The sequence below is a fragment of the Myxocyprinus asiaticus genome, chromosome 46, assembly GCF_019703515.2.
Source record: "Myxocyprinus asiaticus isolate MX2 ecotype Aquarium Trade chromosome 46, UBuf_Myxa_2, whole genome shotgun sequence".
In the NCBI taxonomy this organism is placed as follows: Eukaryota; Metazoa; Chordata; class Actinopteri; order Cypriniformes; family Catostomidae; genus Myxocyprinus; species Myxocyprinus asiaticus.
In genome coordinates this window covers 22,994,134-23,017,518 of record NC_059389.1, presented here as the reverse complement: position 1 = coordinate 23,017,518, position 23,385 = coordinate 22,994,134, and the positions used below count along the sequence as shown (strand labels likewise).

General features: G+C 36.0%; 1 protein-coding gene across 3 annotated transcripts in view; it reads left to right on the top strand.

Annotated features, from left to right (window-relative positions):
* Nucleotides 1-2,024: 2,024 nt before the first annotated feature.
* Nucleotides 2,025-23,385, top strand: part of LOC127435967 (carnitine O-palmitoyltransferase 1, liver isoform-like) — a 36,750-nt gene continuing 15,389 nt past the window's right edge. Inside the window, exons 1-11 of one of the 3 annotated variants that reach the window (XM_051689821.1) lie at nucleotides 2,025-2,131; nucleotides 8,300-8,458; nucleotides 8,657-8,799; nucleotides 11,575-11,746; nucleotides 12,490-12,591; nucleotides 12,764-12,901; nucleotides 13,519-13,596; nucleotides 14,126-14,233; nucleotides 18,132-18,216; nucleotides 21,170-21,365; nucleotides 21,567-21,755. In XM_051689821.1, coding sequence (XP_051545781.1) covers nucleotides 8,318-8,458; nucleotides 8,657-8,799; nucleotides 11,575-11,746; nucleotides 12,490-12,591; nucleotides 12,764-12,901; nucleotides 13,519-13,596; nucleotides 14,126-14,233; nucleotides 18,132-18,216; nucleotides 21,170-21,365; nucleotides 21,567-21,755 — 1,352 coding nt within the window. In that variant the 5' untranslated portion in view covers nucleotides 2,025-2,131; nucleotides 8,300-8,317. Of the gene's footprint in view, nucleotides 2,132-2,971; nucleotides 3,053-8,299; nucleotides 8,459-8,656; nucleotides 8,800-11,574; nucleotides 11,747-12,489; nucleotides 12,592-12,763; nucleotides 12,902-13,518; nucleotides 13,597-14,125; nucleotides 14,234-15,057; nucleotides 15,146-18,131; nucleotides 18,217-21,169; nucleotides 21,366-21,566; nucleotides 21,756-23,385 lie in introns of those variants that run through there. The other 2 variants (XM_051689818.1, XM_051689820.1) reach the window with 2 other exon arrangements.

Sequence of the window (23,385 nt, the reverse complement as noted above, 5' to 3'; positions counted from 1 at the left end):
CTTTGTATTGCGACACCTCATTGGTTGCGACGGTCTCATCGCGTCAGAAGAGCGTTTTTTGTGTAGGGAATTTCTATTTCTGACATGTTTGTTTACCACCCAATTAACACATTTTAGGAAATTATAACGATACATAGAGACACATTAATGACTGCTTGTCTGTTAACCATATACTTTCAGTCCATATATGTTGGCTATAATATATTATTGGTGAGTTTTAAGCCCTGTTGCGCTGATCTCAGAACAGCGGGTTTAGTCAACTTCTGACACTGTGTTGCGTTTTATTTTTTATTGTTTTTTATTTATTTTTTTGTTTTTTTTGCGTGTGTAACAGTTCTCAGATCAGCCAAAACACGCAAACTATGAATTTTGACATGGTCATACAATTTTTGTTTTGATAAATACAATTGTAACAGCATAAGGCCAGCTTATTGGATATAGTGCAAAAGGATATTATTAATTTTTCATGGTACTATGAAAATTGATCGCGCTGAGCTTTGTTAGTGAACAGACAAAATTACATTTTTAACTTTTACATCGCTCTTTCGTCATCTGTCCTACATGCTCACGGTACAGGCCCACTGGGGCAATAGTGCCACCACCGGGATCATGTTCTTTATTCTTGTATTTCTCTTTAGTCTACTGCCTTAAAGGGATAGTTAACCCAAAAATTAAAATTCTCTCATCATTCCATCCCAGATGTGTATGACTTTCTTTCTTCTGTTGAACACAAAGAATTCTATAAGAATATTTCAACTCTGTAGGTCCATGCAATGCAAGTGAATGGTGGCCAGAAAGTTGAAGGTCCAAAAAGCATATAAAGGCAGCATAAAAGTAATCAATATGACTCCAGTGGTTAAATTCATATCTTCAGAAGCAATGTGATAGGTGTGGGTTAGAAACAAAGCAATATTTTAAGCCTTTTTTACTTTAAATCTCCACTTTCACTTTTACATTCTTCTTCTTTTGTTTTTGGCAATTCACATTGTTCGTGCATATCGCCACCTACTGGGCAGGGAGGAGAATTTATAGTGAAATAAGACTTAAATATTGATCTGTTTCTTACCCACACCTATCAGATTTAACCACTGGAGTTGGTGTGGATTACTTTTATACTGCTTTTATGTGCTTTTTGGACCTTCAAAAATCTGGCCACCTTTCACTTGCATTGTATGGACCTACAGAGGTGAAATATTCTTCTAAAAATCTTTATTTGTGTTCAGCAGAAGAAAGAAAGTCTTACACATCTGGGATGGCATGAGGGTGAGTAAATGATGAGAGAATTTTCATTTTTGGGTGAACTATCCCTTTAACAACACCTTTGGGGACATGCTGTTCCTAGCCAAGAGGAAAGTCACTGGCACTGCCCCGGGTTTTCTCATTCAATAGCATTGCAAGACAATGCTTTAATGCTGTTAATATCTAAAAAAAAAAATTGTTTACCCTCATTTCATAATATGTCTTGCAATTGACATATTTTTTTGTTTATGTATATCAGAATAAAAAGCCTAGCAAAAGTTGTCAGGGCACTTTTGAAAGAGTGTTCCAAGTATGCATTTTACGACAATAAATTACGTTGTGTTATTCATGTGATGAACACTGAAAGGAGATTTCACATCCAAGGACCCCCATGGATTACCTCACCTGTTGACCGGTGAATTTCCATGACTTTTCTATGCTAAGGATTTTTTTTAATTTATTATTTTTATTTTAGGCCTAAAGATTTCATTTTCAATGCGTTTTATGAGCAGATGAGATATTTTAGAGCTGAGCGTAACTAGAACAATTTATATTCACTATAGAAACGTCAATGCCCTTTAAATATTTAATGCATTTCTATAACTGGAACTGACAACTTAAAAATTCCTTGATATTTCCAGGTTTTCCATTATTATATTGAATGTGTTCAAAAAAATGATCGAGACATGTTTAACGTCACATTTAGAATCCGGATCAAAGTGTTCCATTCCAGAGCTTGTGAGTTAAAACTAGTGTGGTGTGACGTCACGCTGGTGGGCGGGTCCAGTAAATTAGCCTAATCCACATTCATTCATAGCTTACACTTAAAACAGGCAGCGGCAAAACGGTGCGTCATTAAACCACTTTGTCAGTTTCAGGAAAAGACAGCGAGGTAAGAAAACAAATTACTCCACTTCATCTGCTATTTGGTATGATGTATGAATATATATAATATATCTGCAGAATGTGGTGCTCGTTCACCTGTAGGTAGGTGAAAGTGCACCAGCACACCCCCTGTCATGTGTCCTATAGTTTGAGACAGCAGCGCAGTTTTTCTTCAGATTAAACACTACTGGATGTCATGTATGGTGTGCAGTAAGTTTTTGCATAAACGCATGTGTGACATCCGGTCATCCATGCGCATGCTGAATGTTGCTCATGGGGGTCAGTGGGCGCTCGGGTATGCGAGGGCATCTCTCCAAGCAGAGGTCACTTTAAAAGACGATCAGATTCAGAATATGCAGTTATTGTTATCCATGCGTACTTGTTATATTTCAGTCATTGTGTTTACAACAGCCCCTTAATATTTTATCAATATTTGATTTTAGTTAATAATAATAGTGGAACTTGTCAAAGTGATTGCAGGTCCTTTTTTCTTGATAGTTTGGATTTATAAATAGCAAGACTGTTATTCTGCCTGGCTGACTATAAAATTAGATGTATTGTCGGTCTATCTAGTTGCGTATTTATTAATTTAGCTAGCCTAAATTAAAAAGATAGTTCGCTTTTTGAGCAAGAACTATGCAAATAGATCATCAAATATGGGAATCCTCGATATTTCCTTGTTCTACCATATAAAAGACTAGTACCTGTTGTAGCAGAATATATAATATCACATTATTAAAACAGTTTGTGACATATAATGGTGTTTAGCAGTAACATCAACACAGGCGCGACCTTTCCCCTAGTTTCCATCTGCACCGGCAAGTCACGTGGTCACAGCTGCTGGGGGACGGAGGGAGGTAAGCAGGTGGAAATATGACTGGGAATATATAAACATTGCGGCCTCTTTCCAAAACGTGACCTTCATGAGGTATACGCTAAGTAGAGTCCTGTTAAATGATGATAATATGTTTCTTATAAACATTTATAAGCATGCATTTATGATAAATATCATTGCATGTGTGTGCATGTGCCTTTGGTGAAGTATAGACAGGTGTACGTGGTGGTGGTGCAAAGAAATCTGTGTAGTTTTGGTTTCCGAGCTGTAACACTTTGTAATAGCTTATTTATGTTATTGTAATAACTTAGAAATAACATAAAATGAGACAAATATTAACAGAACATGTGTTAATTGACATTCACATAGTTAGAAATGTCATGAAGCTTTGGTTGATATGTATATATATATATATAAACTCACTGAGATTAAGAATCTCTTTTACAGAAGTGTCCTGGCCAAGACAGGCAGCCGCAGATGTTTACAGTCTTAAATAACATATAATGATACAAATACAAATAAAAAAATACATTCTCAAAGAAGTTAAAAGAGAAAAAACAAATATTTAAAAACATTTACTTTCTCAGATTCTCAAATGAGATATTTAAAAGTACACACCAGCCTTTTTATCTTTAAATCCAATCACAGGGGGCAGCATAACGAAAAGCTTGTTTCCCTAATTCTGATCGAACAAATGGAACCGAAAGGGTATACAAATTCTGAGAGCGTAAAGGAATACTTCACAGCAATTTCTGTTGGGTAAGATAACAGAGATAAGATGGCAATAAGCCCAAAATTGATTTATTGATGAACAGTTACCAATGCTTTAGTCTACATGTGAACGAGTGCCAAGTGACCCTATTATACAGCAAACAATGATGAGTAGTAAAGTAACAATTTGTAATAAATCTAATGGGGCTTTTCCACTGCACGGTACAGCTCAACTCGACTCAACTCGACTCTGCTCGCTTTTTGGGGGTTTTCCACTGTGGATAGTACCTGATACCTGATACTTTTTTTAGTACCACCTCAGTCGAGGTTCCAAGCGAGCCGAGCCGATACTAAATGTGATGTCAAAACCCTGCAGATCACTGATTGGTCAGAGAGAATCGTCACTACCTGCGTCACTGGATTTGCGACACGGGACATCAACTTGGTAGTTTTTAAAGTTAGCAACAGCGACAGCAATATCATTTGTTCACATGAATTTCAAATTGTAAAAAGAAATGGCTGTGCACAAAACTACACCAGGGTCAATAAACGAGGTGCAGACGTTCCTCTCATTAGCGACGAACGAAACGACGCAAAACAAAAAAGTCTTTCAGGAAGTGTCTCAGCTGTTGGCTGCACACGGCTACCACCGGACCTACCAACAGTATGGGGAAAAGTTAAAAAAAACTTAAAAGTGACTACAGAACAGATAACAGTGTCGTCGACATAGAAATTAAAACTACAATTTATAATATCAAAACAAAGGCAATTAATATAAATAGTAAAAAGTAGTGGCCCCAGAACAGACCCCTGAGGAACACCCTTGGTGATCTGTAAAGGTGCAGATGAGTGACCTTCCTTTCGCACCCACTGTGTTCTGACATTTAAATAGTTTGCAAACCAAGATATAGTGTTATCGGATAGTTCTATATTTGTAAGTCTAAGTTTGAATATTTCATGATCGACAGTATCGAAGGCTTTAAATAAATCCATAAAAAAGGATGCACAATGATGTCCTTTATCAAGGGCCTTTATCATTCACGACCTTTATAGCAGCTGTAGTGGTACTGTGTTTTTTCCTAAAGCCTGACTGGTTAACAGATAAAATATTATTTTCAGATAAATACAAAGACAATTTTTCACTGGTAAGAGTTTCTAAAACCTTTGAAAGAATGCAGAGTTTAGAAATGGGTCTGTAGTTATCCAGTTTAGTAGCATCACCACCTTTTAACAAAGGAATAACAAAGGCAGATTTCCACATCTTCAGGATTTCATTTGAGTATTAGGAAAGTTTAAAGATATACGTTAATGGAGGAGGAATAAAGTCAGCTGCTAATTTTATAAATAATGGTTCTAATTGATCTGGACCAGCTGACTTATTTGTATCTAGTAATTTGAGAGCTGTTTGAACCTCATGGATGGTAAACTGTCGAAAACTAAAATTAAGATTCATTAGATGTCTCTCTCCATAGTCAATATCTGATTTCATATCAGTGATTTTAAATGCCTGAAGTAGAGATCCAGTATCAACAAAGTGCTTATTAAAACAATCAAGCATTTGAGCCTTATCCGAAATTTTTGTGAGGTTGTTCATTATACATGGTGGAAGCACTGTAGTCTTTTTAGTGCCAGATAAGGAATCAATATTTTTCCAAAATTTTATTGGTTTATTTAAATTCAATTTTGTTTCAGTAAGCAAATATTCAGCTTTAGCTCTTCTAATCACTACTGTACATTTATTTTGTAACTGTCTAAAATAGAGCCAATCTGATTGAAGATCAGAGCACCTAGCCCTGGCCCATGCAACATCACACTCATAAAGCAAATTTGATAATGTGGTTGAGAACCAGGGATTGTCCAGACATTTAACTCTATATTTTATAAATGGAGCATGCTTATTGATAATGGTAGTAAACCTATCATAAAAATATTTCCAGGCACACTCAACATCTAGGATCAGAAATGTCTTCTCCCAATCAAACCGAGCAAGATCGTGAAAAAAGCCTTGTTCACTAAATTGAGACATGCATCGTCTAAAGATAATACAAGGTTTTATTTTGGGTAACTTTGCATTTCTAACTGTAGCAACAGCACATTGGTCACTAATATCATGTGCATAATCAGATGCTACTGAATAATTGTGTGGAGAATTTATAAAAATAAGATCAATAAGTGAGGATTTTTCTGGATTTTTAAGTTAAGTCTGGTAGGTGTATCTACTATATAGCCTATATAAAGATTTATTCTTTTAAGGGGGCTATTCTCATGAAACCTGTCAAGAAAATGTCCTGGTCGTATTTAATCCCCCAAAATATTAAATAATATGACATTATTTTCAGGACACTTAATAACACTGATAATTGGGGGGGTAAAATGTGCGTAAAGGCCTATTCACACCAAATTCGTGACGGATTTGCGAGACGGACTACCGATGAATGGTCTATTCACACGAGACCGAAATGAATGAAATTAAAAACAATTTCACCGCTGTACAGAAGGTGGCGCTGTTCTGCAAACATTTATTCTGGTTTATGGATCTTAAAGCATATAGCTGTCAATGCATGAGATTAAAATATCAGTTAAAGCAGTCATTTACCTAATTTGACATAACTGTTTTTATGTTCTTTCCATGTTTTTGATGCATTTGTGGAAAATAGAATCTGTGAATTTGTGCGAGTGAGATGAGTAAAGAGCACTGTTGGGTTCGTCCTGTGTTTTCTGTCTTAATATTTCTACATGCATTTTGCTATGAGAATATTCCAAACGAACTCCCAAACCTTCGCTTTTTTAATGCCTGGATAACAAAACACAGTGATATAACAGTTATAATGTGGAATAATTTACATTAAGTAAAACAGGTATAGCATAAAATATGAGGCATAACATTAAAAATAATAAATATAAAACATAGACTTTTGGCCTTTTCTTTATTTAATAATTGCATAATTGTATTGAATTCAGGGTTTCTTGTGCGTGGTGAGAAAAAGAGCACCGTTAAAGAAATACTTTGTGTTATTTTTTCCTTGCGATGAAAATAGCAGTCAAGCTCGGCAATTCATTTGTCTACACTTGATTTGTCGGACCCTTGTGAATAGTGGCATAGGAATCCATTGTTCCTATTCAAAAGCTCGTTCGGAAGGAACATTCGCGCCAAAAATTCGGTCTTGGTGTGAATAGGCCTTCAATATCATGAAAATAATGTCAATACATGAAAATAATCTTTACGGCCCTTAAATAGGCTTTATTGTCTATATAGGTAAAATATAAAATCTTATTTGTTTCTTTTGATTTTGGAGTAAAATAGGACCAAATAATTTTCTTGACAGGTTTCGTGAGAATCACTCGATGATTGTAGGATGACTGTTAATGACTTATTAACAAAAGTTATTATACTGTATAGTGTGACTCAGATGTCATTGCATGTGTCCATACAGCTGGTGGAGTACACTGTTAAAAAAAAAAAAAAAAAAAAAAAACTGTGCAGCTCTTATTAAGAATCTGTTTCGGCCTAATCTGACCCCTTTGTTTTGTTGGTGTGGCCTAATGTATTTATAAAATTATATATATATATATATATATATATATATATATATATATATATATATATATATATATATATATATATATATACAGCGGTATTACAAAACATTAATACTAAGCAAACTTGGCCACCATATCTGAAAGTATTCCAATTTGATAATACTTTGGTTGTTTTTGTTGGTAGTAATAAAATGTAATGGTTTGTTGCTTAACCATTGTTAATTTCTTGTGTAAGGTTGCCAAGCTATCAGAGAAAAGTACAGTCTGTCCTCCAGTTGATCACCTATTAATATAAGAGGTCAAACTCAATACGCCTTTCTTTGGAAAGCGTGACGAGGAAATAGGCCCTAAGTGCAAACACATTCTAAATGGCAGTAAGACTCTTAAAGGGATAGTACATCACAAAAAAATAATATATATATATATATTTTTTTTTTTTGTTTGTTTTTTTTTTGTTTTTTTTTTTTTGTTTTTTTGTTCCAGCCCTCTTATGACTTTATTTCTTCCCTGGAACACAAAAGGAGATGTTACTCAAAATGACTATTTTTCCATTTTCCAAAAGTCTCAGTCACCATTCACCTTCATTCCATCTTTTTGCCATTCAGATCATTCTGTATACTCTTTTACATGTCTATTATGTCCCTCGCTTCAAAATGTCATCTTGACCTATCAAACATCTACATGGTTTTATTCACAACAAAGTGTTGTTTACAAAATAAACACTTGTGAAACTGTGTCATAGAGGTCATAAAAAAAGCACATTCTGTAATCTCATAGACAGTGCCTTGTCACTGTATGTCATCCAATTAAATGCTTTAGATTACATTGAAAAGTAACAACAATGATTAGATTACAATTATTGTTTTATTACAATATATTGTGAAACTCTGATTAGTTGATCAATCAAGTATTCCAGTGGACTGTGTAATAAGAAAACGGTAATTATTCAGTGCCATGGTATTGTGTATATTATTGATACCATTTGATGCCATTATGTATTCACATTGGGAGCACGAGCAGACGTGACAGTGAGACGTGAGTTTCGGAACTATCTGTTTTATAACTACTGTTTTACTCTTACCAATACAGTGAGCGTGTGTAGTTAGCATGGCAGAAGCTCACCAGGCAGTGGCATTCCAGTTCACTGTCACACCCGATGGCATCGACCTGCAGCTGTGTCACGAGGCCCTGCGCCAAATCTACCTTTCTGGACTTCACTCCTGGAAGAAGAGGTTCATCAGGTTTAAGGTGACCTCACAGATGATCTTCATACTGAATTGATCAGAGTCACATGATGACTAGGCTTAAGGGCCCTCTTAGTAAGCTGTAATAAGCTTCATTATGAACGTTTTACTGAATTTTTGCAAATAGAATGTGCTCTGAATTATATATATATATCATTATATTATATTATATTATATTATATTATTTTTTTTTTTTTTGTAGAATGGTGTCATGACAGGGGTCTATCCAGGAAGTCCCTCAGGGCTTGTGGTTGTTTTGGTGGGTTACATGTCCACCACCAAATATGCCAAAATAGACCCCTCCCTTGGGCTGTTCACTAAGCTGTCAACACACCTACCAGTCAGGTAAATGACTAAAGATCAGTCACTTGTTCACAGTGTATGCATTTGAAAGTTTAAGAGTGGCCCCAAAAAGTAAACCGTACATGTTTGAGTGTCTTTGCATTAGTTAGATATCAAAATATTAAACTAAGTGGCATTTACTCTAAAGAAAGGTAGCACATGCACTCTTATCAAAAAAACATTTCACAGAGGTTTGTTTGGATTTTAATGATAAAATAATGTTTAAAATGAAGACTTTCTAGTTGACAAATGTTAGTGGATAATGTCCAAAGTTATGCGATGGAATTTAATACATCTACGAAAATCACCTAAAATACTAAAAGTAATTATAAAAGAAAAGTGAAGTTAGTTTACTTACAATATATTATCAACTGAAAAATAAATGCATTAATTTAGTTGGCTTTTTATTGCCAGTCACCTGCAATAATTGTTTATTTTTTACATTTTAAATTAATGATCTTGTAAGCAGGAGAGTTGATTGTTGAACTCTCTCAATCTGTTGCTAAAGGAATGGTGCAAACTGCTAAGCTTATAGTTGCTTTAATCTAGTATCTTCAAAACAGATTACAATATGATATACAAAACTATCTGAAAGATTGATATTACTCTAAGATTATATCCCACACAGCCCACTGACATAATTTACGAGTACTTGATAGCTGATCAACACTTTTGTCTTTTCTTGCATTGACTATTGCAATGCACTCCTTGCTGGGGTCTCTAAATCCACTTTAAATAAATTGCAATATGTACAAAATTGGCAACTAGAGTGATCATATTACTCCTTGGAATCCTTGCACTGGCCCCCTGTCAGGTTTCGTGTTGATTTTAAAATTCTCATGCTTACCTACAAGGCTTTGCATGGATTGGCTCCATAGTATTTGTCTGAGCTTTTAACCCTTTACACCCCAGAAACGTGATCTTCGCTCCTCCAAATCTGGTCTTTTATCTGTCTGTCTGTCAAACTCATCTACGCTCTATGGGTGACAGGGTTGTTTCTTCTTATACTCCAAAACTGTGGAACTTGCTTCCAGCTGATATTAGAGATATCATCTTAAAACTATTTTTTTCAAGACAGCTTTTACTTGATTATTATTATTATTATTTTTTGTACTCTGTTTTGATATGCATGTTTATGTACTCTTTTTGTCTATGCTTTGTATTCTTATATTCTATAGTTTTTTTTTTCTATGTAAAGTGTCTTGAAAAGCTACCTTTAACCTTGTTAGACTCTGCGTCTACATGCGTGGACATTGTATTTTGGCTTTGCTATACGCAACGCATAATTTTAATGAATTTAAACCGACTGAATACTGTTCACAACACTCTAGACTGTCATTTAAAGGTTAAACTTCTGGCTCATGGAGTCACGTGACACAACAACATGACGTTGATTTCCGTGAAGCTCTTGTATGGGCTCAGAGCCAACAAAAGTGCCTCTGGTAAGAAACCTCTACGTTTTTTTCATTGAAACCTGTGTGGGTGTAAAGAGTAGCATCTCTAGTTTCATTTGATATGCCGCTTTAAAAAATATATTTATTTTTCGCACATCAGCGTGCTGATGAACATGATGTCCACATATGTGGATTTTGGGATATTATTCCCAAATATATATTTATTTTTAAAAACTTGCAACATTAACACATCTGTGGGTCATTTTGCTTCATTTTAATATAATCTTTACAATATTTTATTATCACTGTAGAATACGATTCTATTCATTAGCATTAGTAAATGCATTCCTATATTTACTGTGCATTTTCACATTGAGAATCGATGGGTTCATCCAAAAGCTTTCAGAGGCTTTATATGAATTTAGGATGAAAATAAGGTGCATTTCGAACTGGTCTGAGACAAGTGCAGACAGACAGCACACTAGAGGTTAAGTCAATCACTAAATATGGAGCAAGGGAGCATCCTATAACTCTCTATGCAGCTTAGTGCATTCAATCCAAACTTCCTATTAGTATCAAAAGTTCAGTTTCAGGCTGCAGATGATGTTTGGGCCTCTCAATATGTTTGGCAGACATGGGACAATGGTAATCAGTACATAGATTCAGAATTTATAATGTATAATTTTATCGTAACATGGTTGGCATTGATTGGATGATGCTGGCCATTACTTTGAATCAGAATTAATTATGCTAGTTCTGATGTAATGTCTGTAATGTCTCAAAAACATAAATAACCAACACTTCTGGAAACATAATAATTAATTTGATTAAAAAAAAAAAATAGCTTGGTATTATTAAAAATTTCACAACTTCGTCCCGCTGTCCCCATACTGTATGTGGACATCAGCTTTTAGGAAAACATTTTCTCTAGATTTTTTTTTGTTGTTTTTTTTGCTTGTTTATTAGGTGCTACTAATTACAAATCAAAAGGGAAATTGAAAATGCACACAGCAGTCACGCTCGGGTCTCAGGAGGTTAAAGGTGCTATAAAAAAATAAAGTATTTTTATAATTATTATAGTACTAACATGGCTGGGTCTAAGGGTGGGCGGGCATTGTCCCCCTAGATTTTTGTTGCACTCCCCCAGAAACTTCTGATGCCCCCCACCCTGGTTGGATGGCGAAACAACCACGGCCTTCTTCCCTAGTTGGCCGAAATGAGAGAACCTATTGCCCAGCCTAAAGGTCAAAATGCCCCCACAAAGATCTCATCCTAGTACCAGCCTTGAGTAGTATCTCCAATTGTTTGGTTGCTATTGTATATTTTTAAAGTTATGTGTGCAGTTCATTTCTCAACTAACAGCTAAAGCTATGATTTTCTGCAGCAAATACATAACAGAAGAAGGCCAACGTATTGCTGGTGGTGTGCTGGTTGGAACAGGATTATGGTTTGCTATTATCTTCGTTATGAGGAATGCCCTTAAGTATCTGCTCTCTTGGCACGGCTGGATGAGTAACCGTCATGGATCTCTGACCTTAAAGACAAAGATTTGGTTGGTGAGTGTGGGACCAAAGTCAAAAAGTTTGGGATAATGTCACACCCTATAACTATCTTGGCTTGACAAAGCCAACATACTGTTATTCTGCAGACTTGGTTTATTTAATAAATGTTTTTTGTTTTTTTTAAATCCCTAAACCAAGACCAAAATGATCAGTTGTAACTCCTCCTAGACCTTTCAAGCTACACCCACCCAACTCGGCACAGACCTTCAAACTGTCCTGATTTGGGTTGCAATGACTTTTCATCTGATCGAATTACGGTTTTCGCACAAAAATCCCATAGGCTTACATTGACGGAATGTTTAAATGGGCTAAGACTATTCAATAATGATCTATAAAATATAAGGCTTTTAATTTGCTTTAACTGTCTCTCTTTCTCTATCTATAAATCTATCTATCTGACAGTCTGTCTGGCTAGCTAGCTAGCTGGCTTCTTGCTTTTTGTCTCTTTGTAGTGTCTATATAAACATTACATTTCAAAACTAGGTAAACTTTCAGATAAGGCTTTGTCAAACCAACATTAAGTTTGTTTTGTCAAACTTTACCTATCTAGTTTCAAAACTGTTCTAGTAGTTCCATGTCACTTATCTAATTTTTTTTACTTTTTTTTTTTATCTGCATCATAAATTGTAATATACGTTGTTGTTCATTGGAACACATCGTTTAGATGTTATGGCAAAAGTGTCTATGCTCATTTCATATGGATGACCTTTGGCCCCATTTTATCACTCTCAATTCAGGTGTTGGTGAAGTTATTCTCTGGGCCAAAGCCAATGCTGTACAGCTTCCAGAGTACACTGCCCCGGTTACCTGTGCCTCCTGTGAAAGACACTGTTAAAAGAGTGAGTCATGAATTTTTAGTTGGTCAACAGAAACATCGTTGAATGAATTCAATAAATACAATGGAAAAGGACTATTATATAAGGATTTAGTTCAACCAGGGAATATCTACGCTTTTTGAAGTACCTTAAATTCGTAATAATTTTACAGTTTTTATGTTTGTTTGTTTTTTAGTATCTTGAGTCAGCTCGTCCTTTGATGGATGATGAACAGTACAAACGAATGGAGGGGTTGGCAAAAGACTTTGAGAAAAACTTGGGCCCCAAACTCCAGTGGTACCTGAAGCTCAAATCCTGGTGGGCTTCTAATTATGTAAGTTTGCTGATCGTCACTTAATCAAGGATTTGCAGATTTCACTGAGTATCACAAATGGCTTGTGGGTACATTTCAATAGTCAAGTTTCTCATTAAAAAATTCCGTAGAACCAATTTCACTTTCACCATTCAAAGTAACATGAATAAGTGACAAAATCACAGCCAATCAGAGCATATTTGATGTTGAATATACAACTATGTGGAGCTGAATTCTATACCAGTGAGATTTCACTGTGGGTGAAGCTGCACAGCACAACAAAAATAGAAACCAAGCGACCAACAAATTATCTTGGCATGCATCTAGGGTTGCAAACTCCATGTGAATACGGGACACTTGCATCTTGAGTGCTGTGATACTGAATGGGTTCCCCCTTGTCTTTATTTTGCTCAAAATATTAGATGTCCCAGCTAATATGGGACAGTTGCCAATCCTACATGCATCTCTTGACATGGTCGCAGCTGGTCAGGACTAAAACCCAAACCCAACTTGAAAGTAATCTGAGCTCCTAGTTTAAGTTAAATTTACTTAAATTCACATAACTGAAATACCTTTATTTGAGATTTGTGCCATAATTTGTAGATAAATATTTATCTATTTTGTACTCTCATCCCCAGGTCAGTGACTGGTGGGAGGAGTATATTTACCTTAGAAGTCGTGGACCAATCATGGTCAACAGCAACTACTATGCAATGGTAAGGCTACAATGCAATGTGATGAAAAGAAATAAAAATTCAAACTGTCACAAAGTCAGGACAAAACAGTCCATCAAAATGAGAGCAATTACCAATCTTACAGTGTATTTTGCTTGTAGCACATGATGTTGTATGACTTGAACAAATAGGCAGGCTTTTTTGCCACCATTTGCTACATCATAGTAGCATAATAGCCATTTTGTAGAGTACTCACATCAACTGTTTTAAGACAATATCATATCAATATAATTACTGCAGATAATCAAGGAAGTCCATGTTCAGCAACTGCAGCCTTCAAAGAACATGTAGACAGCCATGCACCTCTTTACATCTGGGTCATGGCACCATTTTTTGGGTAATGGAGTGGTATAGTGGTTAATATTCAGGGCTTGTAACTGGGAAGTTGCGAGTTCTATCCCCGCAAGATCCGAGACATCACCAGTGTTCCCTTAAACAAGGCACATAAACTCAGGTTGGTGACATCACATGAAAGTGTTCATCACTATCACCTTCTCTCTGTCTTTATCAGGACTTCCTCTATGTGTTTCCCACTACTCTCCAAGCTGCCCGTGCTGGCAATTCCATCCACGCCCTCATGATGTACAGAAGAAAACTTGACAGAGCTCAAATCAAACCAGTGAGTCTAGAATCCATAATAGACTCTACAACACAAACACATTATTCTCTGATGAACCCTAAAACAAAAGAGTCACATACTTTTCTACCTTTGTCCTATAAAAGAATAATGGTCTAGTTTTACCCCTGAAAAAAGAAATCACATACTTTTAAGTGTCTGGTTGAAGAATATCCACCATAATCTATCCACCCCCATATCATTCCAAACCTGGAGTATTTTGTTTATTCTATGGAACACAAATGGAGATTTTTCCAATTATGTCCAAGCAGTTCTTTTCCATACAACAAACATGAGTGACCCCATTTACATACTTAATTAAACGGCTTATTTCAGGGTTTTTTTTGCAGAAAGTGGTGTTCTGAAACATCATGTAAATTTGAACAGAGTTTTCCTCACACCGTTTAAGAGAAAGCACTATTAATACAACTACCAGTAGGTTTGCCAGAGAATGCGGCTTATGTGGCCATGTATGTGCATAAGCAGCATTCTAATAGGTTTTTGAAAGGTGCGCAAGTGTTTATGTACCAATATATAACTAATCCATTAGCTGATGTTAACAAGTAGAACTTTATTGTAAAGTGTTACCAGTGTGTTTGGGTGCATGTTTGTGTCTCTTTTTTATTATTCCAAATCAGTAAACACATTTTAGGCTGTTTGTCATTTCATACAATTCTGTCTCTCTCCCTCACTCTCTAATTCCCGTACTAACCCCCCCACCTCTGTCTACTTGACTGTGAAAGAGCTCCTCATAAACAATCTTCTGTTTTGTTCCTTGCACCTGGACGCTGCTGCATTTGCTATGTGCACTCACGCCACACGCCCAGTTATACTTGCTGGAGAATCGAGTGCCACTGTGTTCAGCACAGTGGGAACGCATGTTTAACACATCCCGCATCCCTGGGCCTGAGACAGGTAAGAAGAGGGGCTCGTCCACACGACCCGCATCTAACCCACCCTCCTTCATCAGCTCCAGCAGCGGCTAGCCAACATGCAGCCTCGGCATTAGGACAACAGCACAGTAGACAGTAGGTACATTAGTGCTTAATTATTTCTTGTGGTTGACTGATATGGGTTTTTCAATGGCTGATGATGAGATCCAGAGAGCAGAGTGGCTAATGGCTGATTTAATACAAATATACAGTATATAATAATTCCTATACAATTAAATATATCTAGAAAAGGAAAAGACAAACTTAGATTCCAGAAGAATAACCATGGAATGTCCAATTTGTCAGAAAAGATATAGTTCATTAAGGCAGAACAGGTTAAAGGACTGTGCTGAGCTTTGTGGATTTAGCTTGAAAGCTTTTGGATGAATTAGTTCGAAATTTTGAATGGCAGTCTAATGATTTGATAGCAAAAGAGACAAACCCAAAATCGGCTAGAAGAATGTATTGTCCGGATGGATTAATTGGAAAAAATGTGGCCATTTTTAGATAATTGGCATAGGCCGATGACCATTAACAAAAGCCTGATCTAGCCTGATCTCATGAAGATTACGTGACTGTGGCGACATTTTTGCAAAATGATATTGCATGGTTCCTGACAGGTATTGCGGCAGTTCTGAGATGAAATGTCCACTCTGTGGCGCTAAAAGCGAGTTACATTTTCTCCCAAACAGACAAGGTGTTTAAGGTTAATGCTTAATGGAGTTTTAAATAACAAAACATACCTCCCTACCCTAAACCTTAAACCTAAACCTAACTGACAGTGTTATAAAAATCGAATGTGAGATGTAAAACAGAATTGCTGAAGTAACCAAGTCATTTTGTGGTGCTTCTATGACTTTGGACTCATGTGTCGACTTGCGTACCCTGGTACTTTGCATCACAAGTGCAGTGCTCAATCAGTTGAGCTACTGCACAATTTGATCACATTTGAACAAGCTTGTAAACCGGTACACATCGCATCGCCTTACAAGTCATGCACTATATTAAAAGTGTTTCGATGTCGTAAGATAGCTTTGTAAGGAACAGGGGAGAAAAGTAAGTGTTTATGAACTGGTAGTCTGTTGTTTTTTATCGTGATTTGTGTGAAAGGTAAGAAAGTCATTGTTTTAGCGCTTCTAGTGTTTATTTCACCAGGAAACTGCCGTGGAACGAGCCACGTAAAAATAATTTAGCAAAAATAGAGGAAAAGTAGCATGTTTCTATGAGACCAGGTTGACATTTTTTGTTTCAAATATTGTTATTGTACATATTGTGTTAATTTAAGCTATTTTGTGTATGTATCATTTCTGATTATTAAATTATATTATAGACCTACAGTATACATCAGCATTATATCACCATTGGCCCACCCTGCTCTCTAGATATTGGCACCTGCTCTCAAATTACCCTTTAAGCTCTGAGGGTGTTTGTAAAGATTTCCTGTTTCAGTGGCATACCCAAAATTAAATATTTATATCTCGACCCAAAAACAAAACAAAACAATGAGGATCAAGTGTTTGGTATCATTTTAAAGAAAACATTTCAAATTTTTGAATGATATAGAGTATGATAAATTCTGACACTCTTTCAGCCTAAGAAACTGCTGAAAAATCACAAAAACAAAACAAAATTTTTGTACTTATTTTTCTGATTTTAAATAATATACGGTGTAAATAAGGTAGCTCTGAAAAACTGATTTTGTTTTGTTCCCAATCATTTTACCTTTAACTGAGCAAAGCAAATTTTGTGTTTTTTGATATGACAAAATTTAAAGCATTGCAAAAATAATTTAACCTGGTGTCCAAAAATGTCTCCAAGTGTCCAAAAACCTCTCAAAACAAATAATAATTGTACATAATAACTAATTACACATGCAAATACAACAATAACTAAAGGTATGCTCTCTCTCTAAAGCAGGCAGGCATGAGTAACGAGATCTCATTCATTTCCATTCTGTGTCATTTGAGTCAGCATTGAGTCTGTGTCATGTATTTGGTTCCATCTCCTGGTGGCCATATGTAATTAGAGTGAACGATCCCCTCTGCCCATATTTGGATGACTTCCACCTCTGGTTGCAGCGATCTGAATCCTAATACGACTGGTTTAGCATTCCATGACGTTGGATAATGTACTGCATAATTTCCGATGAAGTCATCTGATCAAGGAAAGCTAACGTGTTTTTAGCCAGATTGCACATTATGTGCAGTGTGCACATTGTGCATCGTGTAGATTATCAAATGAACTGTACATCTGATTACCTCGTGTGTGGGCTTGTTTTAAAGATAATTGTCTCTTCTAAGTAATGGTATGTGATATTTTATGTTCTGTTTATGTTTCATAAAGTTATAAGCAAAAATGTGGCTAAACACATGTTTACATGTAACATGTTTGTCAAAGACATATACTTAGCTATTACTCACTATATTTTTGTCTGTGAGTAAAACAAATAGGCTGGTTGTATTCTACTCTTTGAGCTTTCCAACAACATATGATACATATTTGATCAGTTTGATGTTTTTACTGATTATGATAATATGTAAAGTGCAAAATTATTAATAAATGATCAAAACAGAACACTTCTGATTTAACTGCCGGCGAGCCCATCTGAGCTTAAAGGGTTAAATGGCCAGACCTTTATATCAGTGGACTAATGTTGTATTCCACAGATCCCAATCTGTTTTACTGTATCTACAGGTAGCAAACAGTTTGAGGTTTTGAAATTGCTTATGTATTCTACTGTTATTGTAGCCTGTTTTCATACATCATTTTGCAACTGTGCTGTTGACCTGAGGCGAGTCTCCATGTTGCAGAATTTGTCTCTTCCTGATGATCCTTTACTTCTCCACTCCCATTTGTTTCTTTTTTGTTTTGTTTTCCATTGCTCTATTTCCCTTTACAGATTTCACTTGTGGTATTTGGGTTCCTTCCTTGTTTTCTGTTGGTGTCTGACTCTCCATTCTGCTTTACAGCTCATGGCTCTAAACACTATCCCCATGTGCTCATCTCAGTATGAACGTGTATTCAACACCAGTCGAGTTCCAGGTGTTCAATCAGGTAGAGCGGTCCTCTCAACTGTGTTTTGAGCCTTCATCTTGTGATTAATCCACTTTTTAGTGCAAATAGCTGCTAGTGACTAAAATGCATGTTGTGAAATCAGTAGATGAGTTTAATTGTTGGATCACATGTGTGATTTGGGTTTGCTTTGATATGGGTTTAGAGGAAGTTGCAGTGTAAAAATGTTCTGTCAGGCCACCATAAAAAAATTGCTTTATGCAATAACTTCTAAAGTAACTAGTTTTTCAAATGTAATTAAAAAATATTGTTTAATCAGACAAATTCGATTACACTTACGAAATAAAAATTGGGGGTTAAATCAAGAAGAAATATAGATTACAACTTTTTCAGGGTGTGCTGTTAACGTGTGTGATTTAATGACTAACCTATTAACTGACAGATGAATGAAGACCAGGAAACGACACAAGGATTTACTCGTATAGCCGTAGGGTTCCAGTGAAAAGGGCCATAAAAGAGTCTTGTCTTTTTTTGTATATATATATATATATATATATATATATATATATATATATATATATATATATATATATAGCACAATAAACCCAATAGGGTCACAGGATTGTGAGCAGTTAATCTGTTACTAGCTAGACAGTTCATAATGTGCTTTCATGGAAGTGAAATGTATATAAATGTAATAGAATTACTAATGGACATAGCTACCATTGATTCATGATTAATATTTTCAGACTAAAGTAATTTACATTAAGTTAGAATATTTGTATTATATAATATGTATGAAATTGCACTGAAAAATGTGCTTTAAGTGATAACATCTAAATTAATTGATTTTATTTATTTAACCACTTAATCAGCCTGAATACTTTAGGTTACACCAACAAACCAAATTTTAAGGATTAGATAAATAGTTCCTTAACCTTCCTATAGAGCGCAACAGTCTGGTTCCGGAAGTAAAAATCCCATTCATTTATCCCATAGATGAATTGATTGATTGAACTTATAAAACTTTACAGACAGACCTACCTTGAGCTACGAGGTTGTTCATGGATGGTATATGCTTCCGTTGAAGCCATCCGTCTGCGTAAGTCGTCTCCTCAACTCCTTTGTCAAAAATCGTGTTTGATAGCAGAATTCATGGTAAACAACTACATTACCCATGATACAGCAGAGAAAAATCCACCAATCATAGAACCGTGGCCAACAAAACCCGCGAAACGTGACTCGGAGCGACCGCGCAGTCCCATGACGCACTGTGAATGACGTAATCCAGTCGGTCTCCCTTCACCCTTAAACTACTTATATATTTGTATATATCGGAATATTTTGCAATAAACATAAAATATATTGTTTCTATACTTATAATCAACAACCTAAATCAATAGATATATATTCACATCATGTTTTATTCAATGACATCATTCGCAATGCTTCATGGGATTGTAGTTTGTGCCCTCATGAAAGACGGTAAGTACACATCCTTGTACCTTTGTCTTTATGTCCGATTTTCAAATACGTTTTTGCCTCAAAATAAAGTTTGTGATGTGATTCTCCTCAGAGCTGATTGAACTCTTTTATGAAGGATTTTATTAAAAGTCTAGGGAAGAAATTAATGGCAAAAATAGTTCCGGAACCCAGACGGCTATAAAAGCGGGCGGGCACTGTTGCACTCTATACTTTTCGGTCATTTGTGACCGAAATACATTTTTACAATGTAATAAAAAGGGTTTCCTTTATCTGAGAGGTACAAGACTTTTAGACTTTTCCTCCACTTGCCATTGAACAGATTTTTTTTACTTGATTGGATAAGTGGTCGGGGAAAAAATTTACACCTTTAGTGTTCGCACTCAAAATTGACCGACCATACTGTAGGACATGAATGGGAAAGACTAAAAAAACAGAGCATTTCAAATACAATCTATAAATCAGCCACAATACACAACAAACACACACACACACACACACATACAGAAAGAGAACAAAGCCTGAGTCTGACCCAAATGTAAGATAGTTGACCTTTTCCACTACGGGAAAGTTACATAGAACACTGCAGCCATCTACTGGCTATTATTGTTATAACATGATTTTCAAGTCATGTTATTTTTCTTTTTCCACTAGATGGCAGCAGTCTGCCCCCGATACATGAGAAATTCTCACATACTAGGTTTTTACTGTAGTGAAGTTAATAAAATTTATAATAAATTTTCTTATTTGTATATACAAATGAATGGTGAAATTGAGAAATGTATAAGTAAATAATATATAAAAAATATAAAATTCCAAAAGAAGTGCATAAACCTATTGTTTTTACTTCAGGGAAGAAGAAATGTTATCATTGCTTTAAAAAAAAGAGTTACACCTGTAATGTTTCTGGTCAAAAATAACTGCAAACAGTAAAGTGGCCCTACTTGAACAGAATAGGAGGATTAGGATAACAACGGCAGGTTACCACTTTATACACTGTGGAATGTACACTTTTATTACATTAACGGGATTAAACCACAAACATGAAATCCTTAATATATCCCTTCTTGCACGTTTTGCCTTCACCAGTTCACCTAAATTGTCATGGTGTGACAAAATAATTTTTTTAAGAACAAATATTCTATGTAGACTCTCAGTTGAGGTAATACAACTGCATGTTTTATAAAAGAATTACAGTACCAATGTTGCTGTATCATGTTGTTTAAAATAGTTTTAGATGCATTATATTATATTATATATCATGTGATACCAGAGAACACTTCTGTGAGTCATGACAACTAACCATATCAAGTGTTTGGCCTCTCTTCTCTCCTACAATTGTCTTTTCATCTGCCTTGCACTTTCTCTTTGTCCAATGACCATTAATCATTTAACCCTTCAATGAACAGCCTAAATCTATGACAGAATTTTTCCCCACTTTGAAATAGCACATGTAAGTTTTGGAGTAACTTAAATATGACTTTTTATTTACCATATCTATGTTCTTCGACAGATGTTCTTCAGCATGTGAATGAGAGCAAGCACATTGCTGTGTTCCACAAGGGCCGCTTTTACAAGGTGTGGATGTTTTATGACGGACGGTTGCTGTTGCCCCGTGAGATTGAGCAGCAAATTGAAAGGATCCTAGCAGACGAGTCTGAACCTCAGCCAGGGGAGGAGCTGCTGGCTGCGCTGACTGCAGGTGACAGGTGAGATACCTGGACAATAGGCTTAAGAATTTGGCTTGAATGGCCAGTATTAATGGATTGAATGAACATTTTACCCTTTGTTCAAGGAACCAGATTTGCATTTTCTTTCTCTCTGTTCACTGATATGCAATCAAAGCAAATGAAAAAGAACATGTACTGAGCCAAGTGATTTTATCTGTCTCTTTTGTTCCCATTACAAAGAGTTCCCTGGGCCAAAGCCCGCTCACAGTTCTTCAGCAAAGGAAAGAATAAGCAGTCTTTGGATGCTGTGGAGAAGGCTGCTTTCTTTGTTACTCTGGATGATACCGAGCAATGTTACGAGCATGAAAATCCAATCCAGTCCTTGGACAGCTATGCCAAATCTCTACTCCATGGAAAATGCTATGACAGGTGCTACTAACATCACGCCAGATTATGATTAATGACTGTAAATGTGAAATTGCTTCATGCAACTCATAAAATATTTATTTTGAGAATTAAACAGGGCCTCATTTCCCCAAAGTTTCCCATTGTAAGCCTAAGTAGTTTTATGACACGTTTCACAAAACCATCATGACTTAAAATGTCTGTAGATTTATGAGTGCTCTAGAGTAATTGTAGAGCGCTAAGAACAACGTAAGGACACAGATTTATGCAGACACCTGCAGGACAATCATGAAATTATATGTAATACAATTTAGATACCTATAGCTGAACTTTATGATCATTTAATATCAGTAGACATACGTTTTGTTTTAATTTTGTTTAACCGACAAGGCTAAAAATAATATAATAATAATAATAATAATAATAATAATAGCAAATGCATAAAATGGTTAGTCAATATTAAATGAACAGATATATTAAGTAAACAAAAAAATATTTGTGGACTACAACAAATAACTAACAACAAAGTGGTGGCATAATTGTTGCAGAGAACTGTATACATTTAAATCAGAGAGAGAAGGAAAAAAGTCAGTAACTTACTGCCGTGCATGACAATTGTCCATATATTGGCTCCTCATTCTCATCTCCTCTTCCTCTCTGACACCCAAAGGCGCTCTTGCCCGCACCACGCATTGCGTAGTACCGCACATGTTGTGAAGCATTGCTGTTACCGTTATCACTTTTGGGAGTTAATAGCAGTCCTCCCTTTGATTGGTGTATGTCCCTAAAGTGCAGCTTCCACACGTCTCCTTATTTTGCGCTCTTCAATAACGGTGAATCTCGTTATATTCAATTAATGCTTGTCATTGGCAGGACCATACACAGGGCCTCCACTGTCTTCACTGATCCTGGAAACTTTCATCTTGACCCACAGAGCAATTTGTGAAAATTAAATATTAAAAATGCACACCTGGTGAATGAAGCAGTGATTGTGTAAAATAAATAGATCGTTCTACACACAATTATTGCAAAACAAGATGTAATTATGTAATTAATTAGGTTAAATATTTATAAACATTTCCAGCCAGGTAAATTACAAATGTTTTATAAAGTTACGTGCAAATATAATGAAGTTACATTGACGAGCAACACTATACAGTCACATTTCAGCACCTCACGAGGACAGCAACTCTCTTAGGGTACTTTCACACTAGCACTTTTGGTGCGCACCAGGGGTCGAATGAAGTCAAAGTTCGGTTCGTTTGAATAATGTGAACGCTGTTTTCTGAACTCAGGTGCGCACCCGCGAACCACACCAGAGTCTGCTTGAAAAGGTGGTCTGGGGTACAGTTCATGTGAACTCCAGTATGGCTCGCTGCTGATATGAATGCAATCGTACCAAATTGCAGAAGTGAACCGCTTGTAATGATGGATAATTCCCATCTTAGCAGGCTCACGATCGCAATTATTAAGGTATAATGCATTTCTCCTACCTGCTTGTATCCAAATACAGCGCCTTCAGAGAGCAGCTCCCATTCTTCACATCTCTTGCAATGCATCCGTGGGCTCACAGCAAACATATGCTAATATTCATCACATCATTGCACATTCAATGCATCCGCGGGAGACAAACACAAGTGTTGTTCTGTGCATG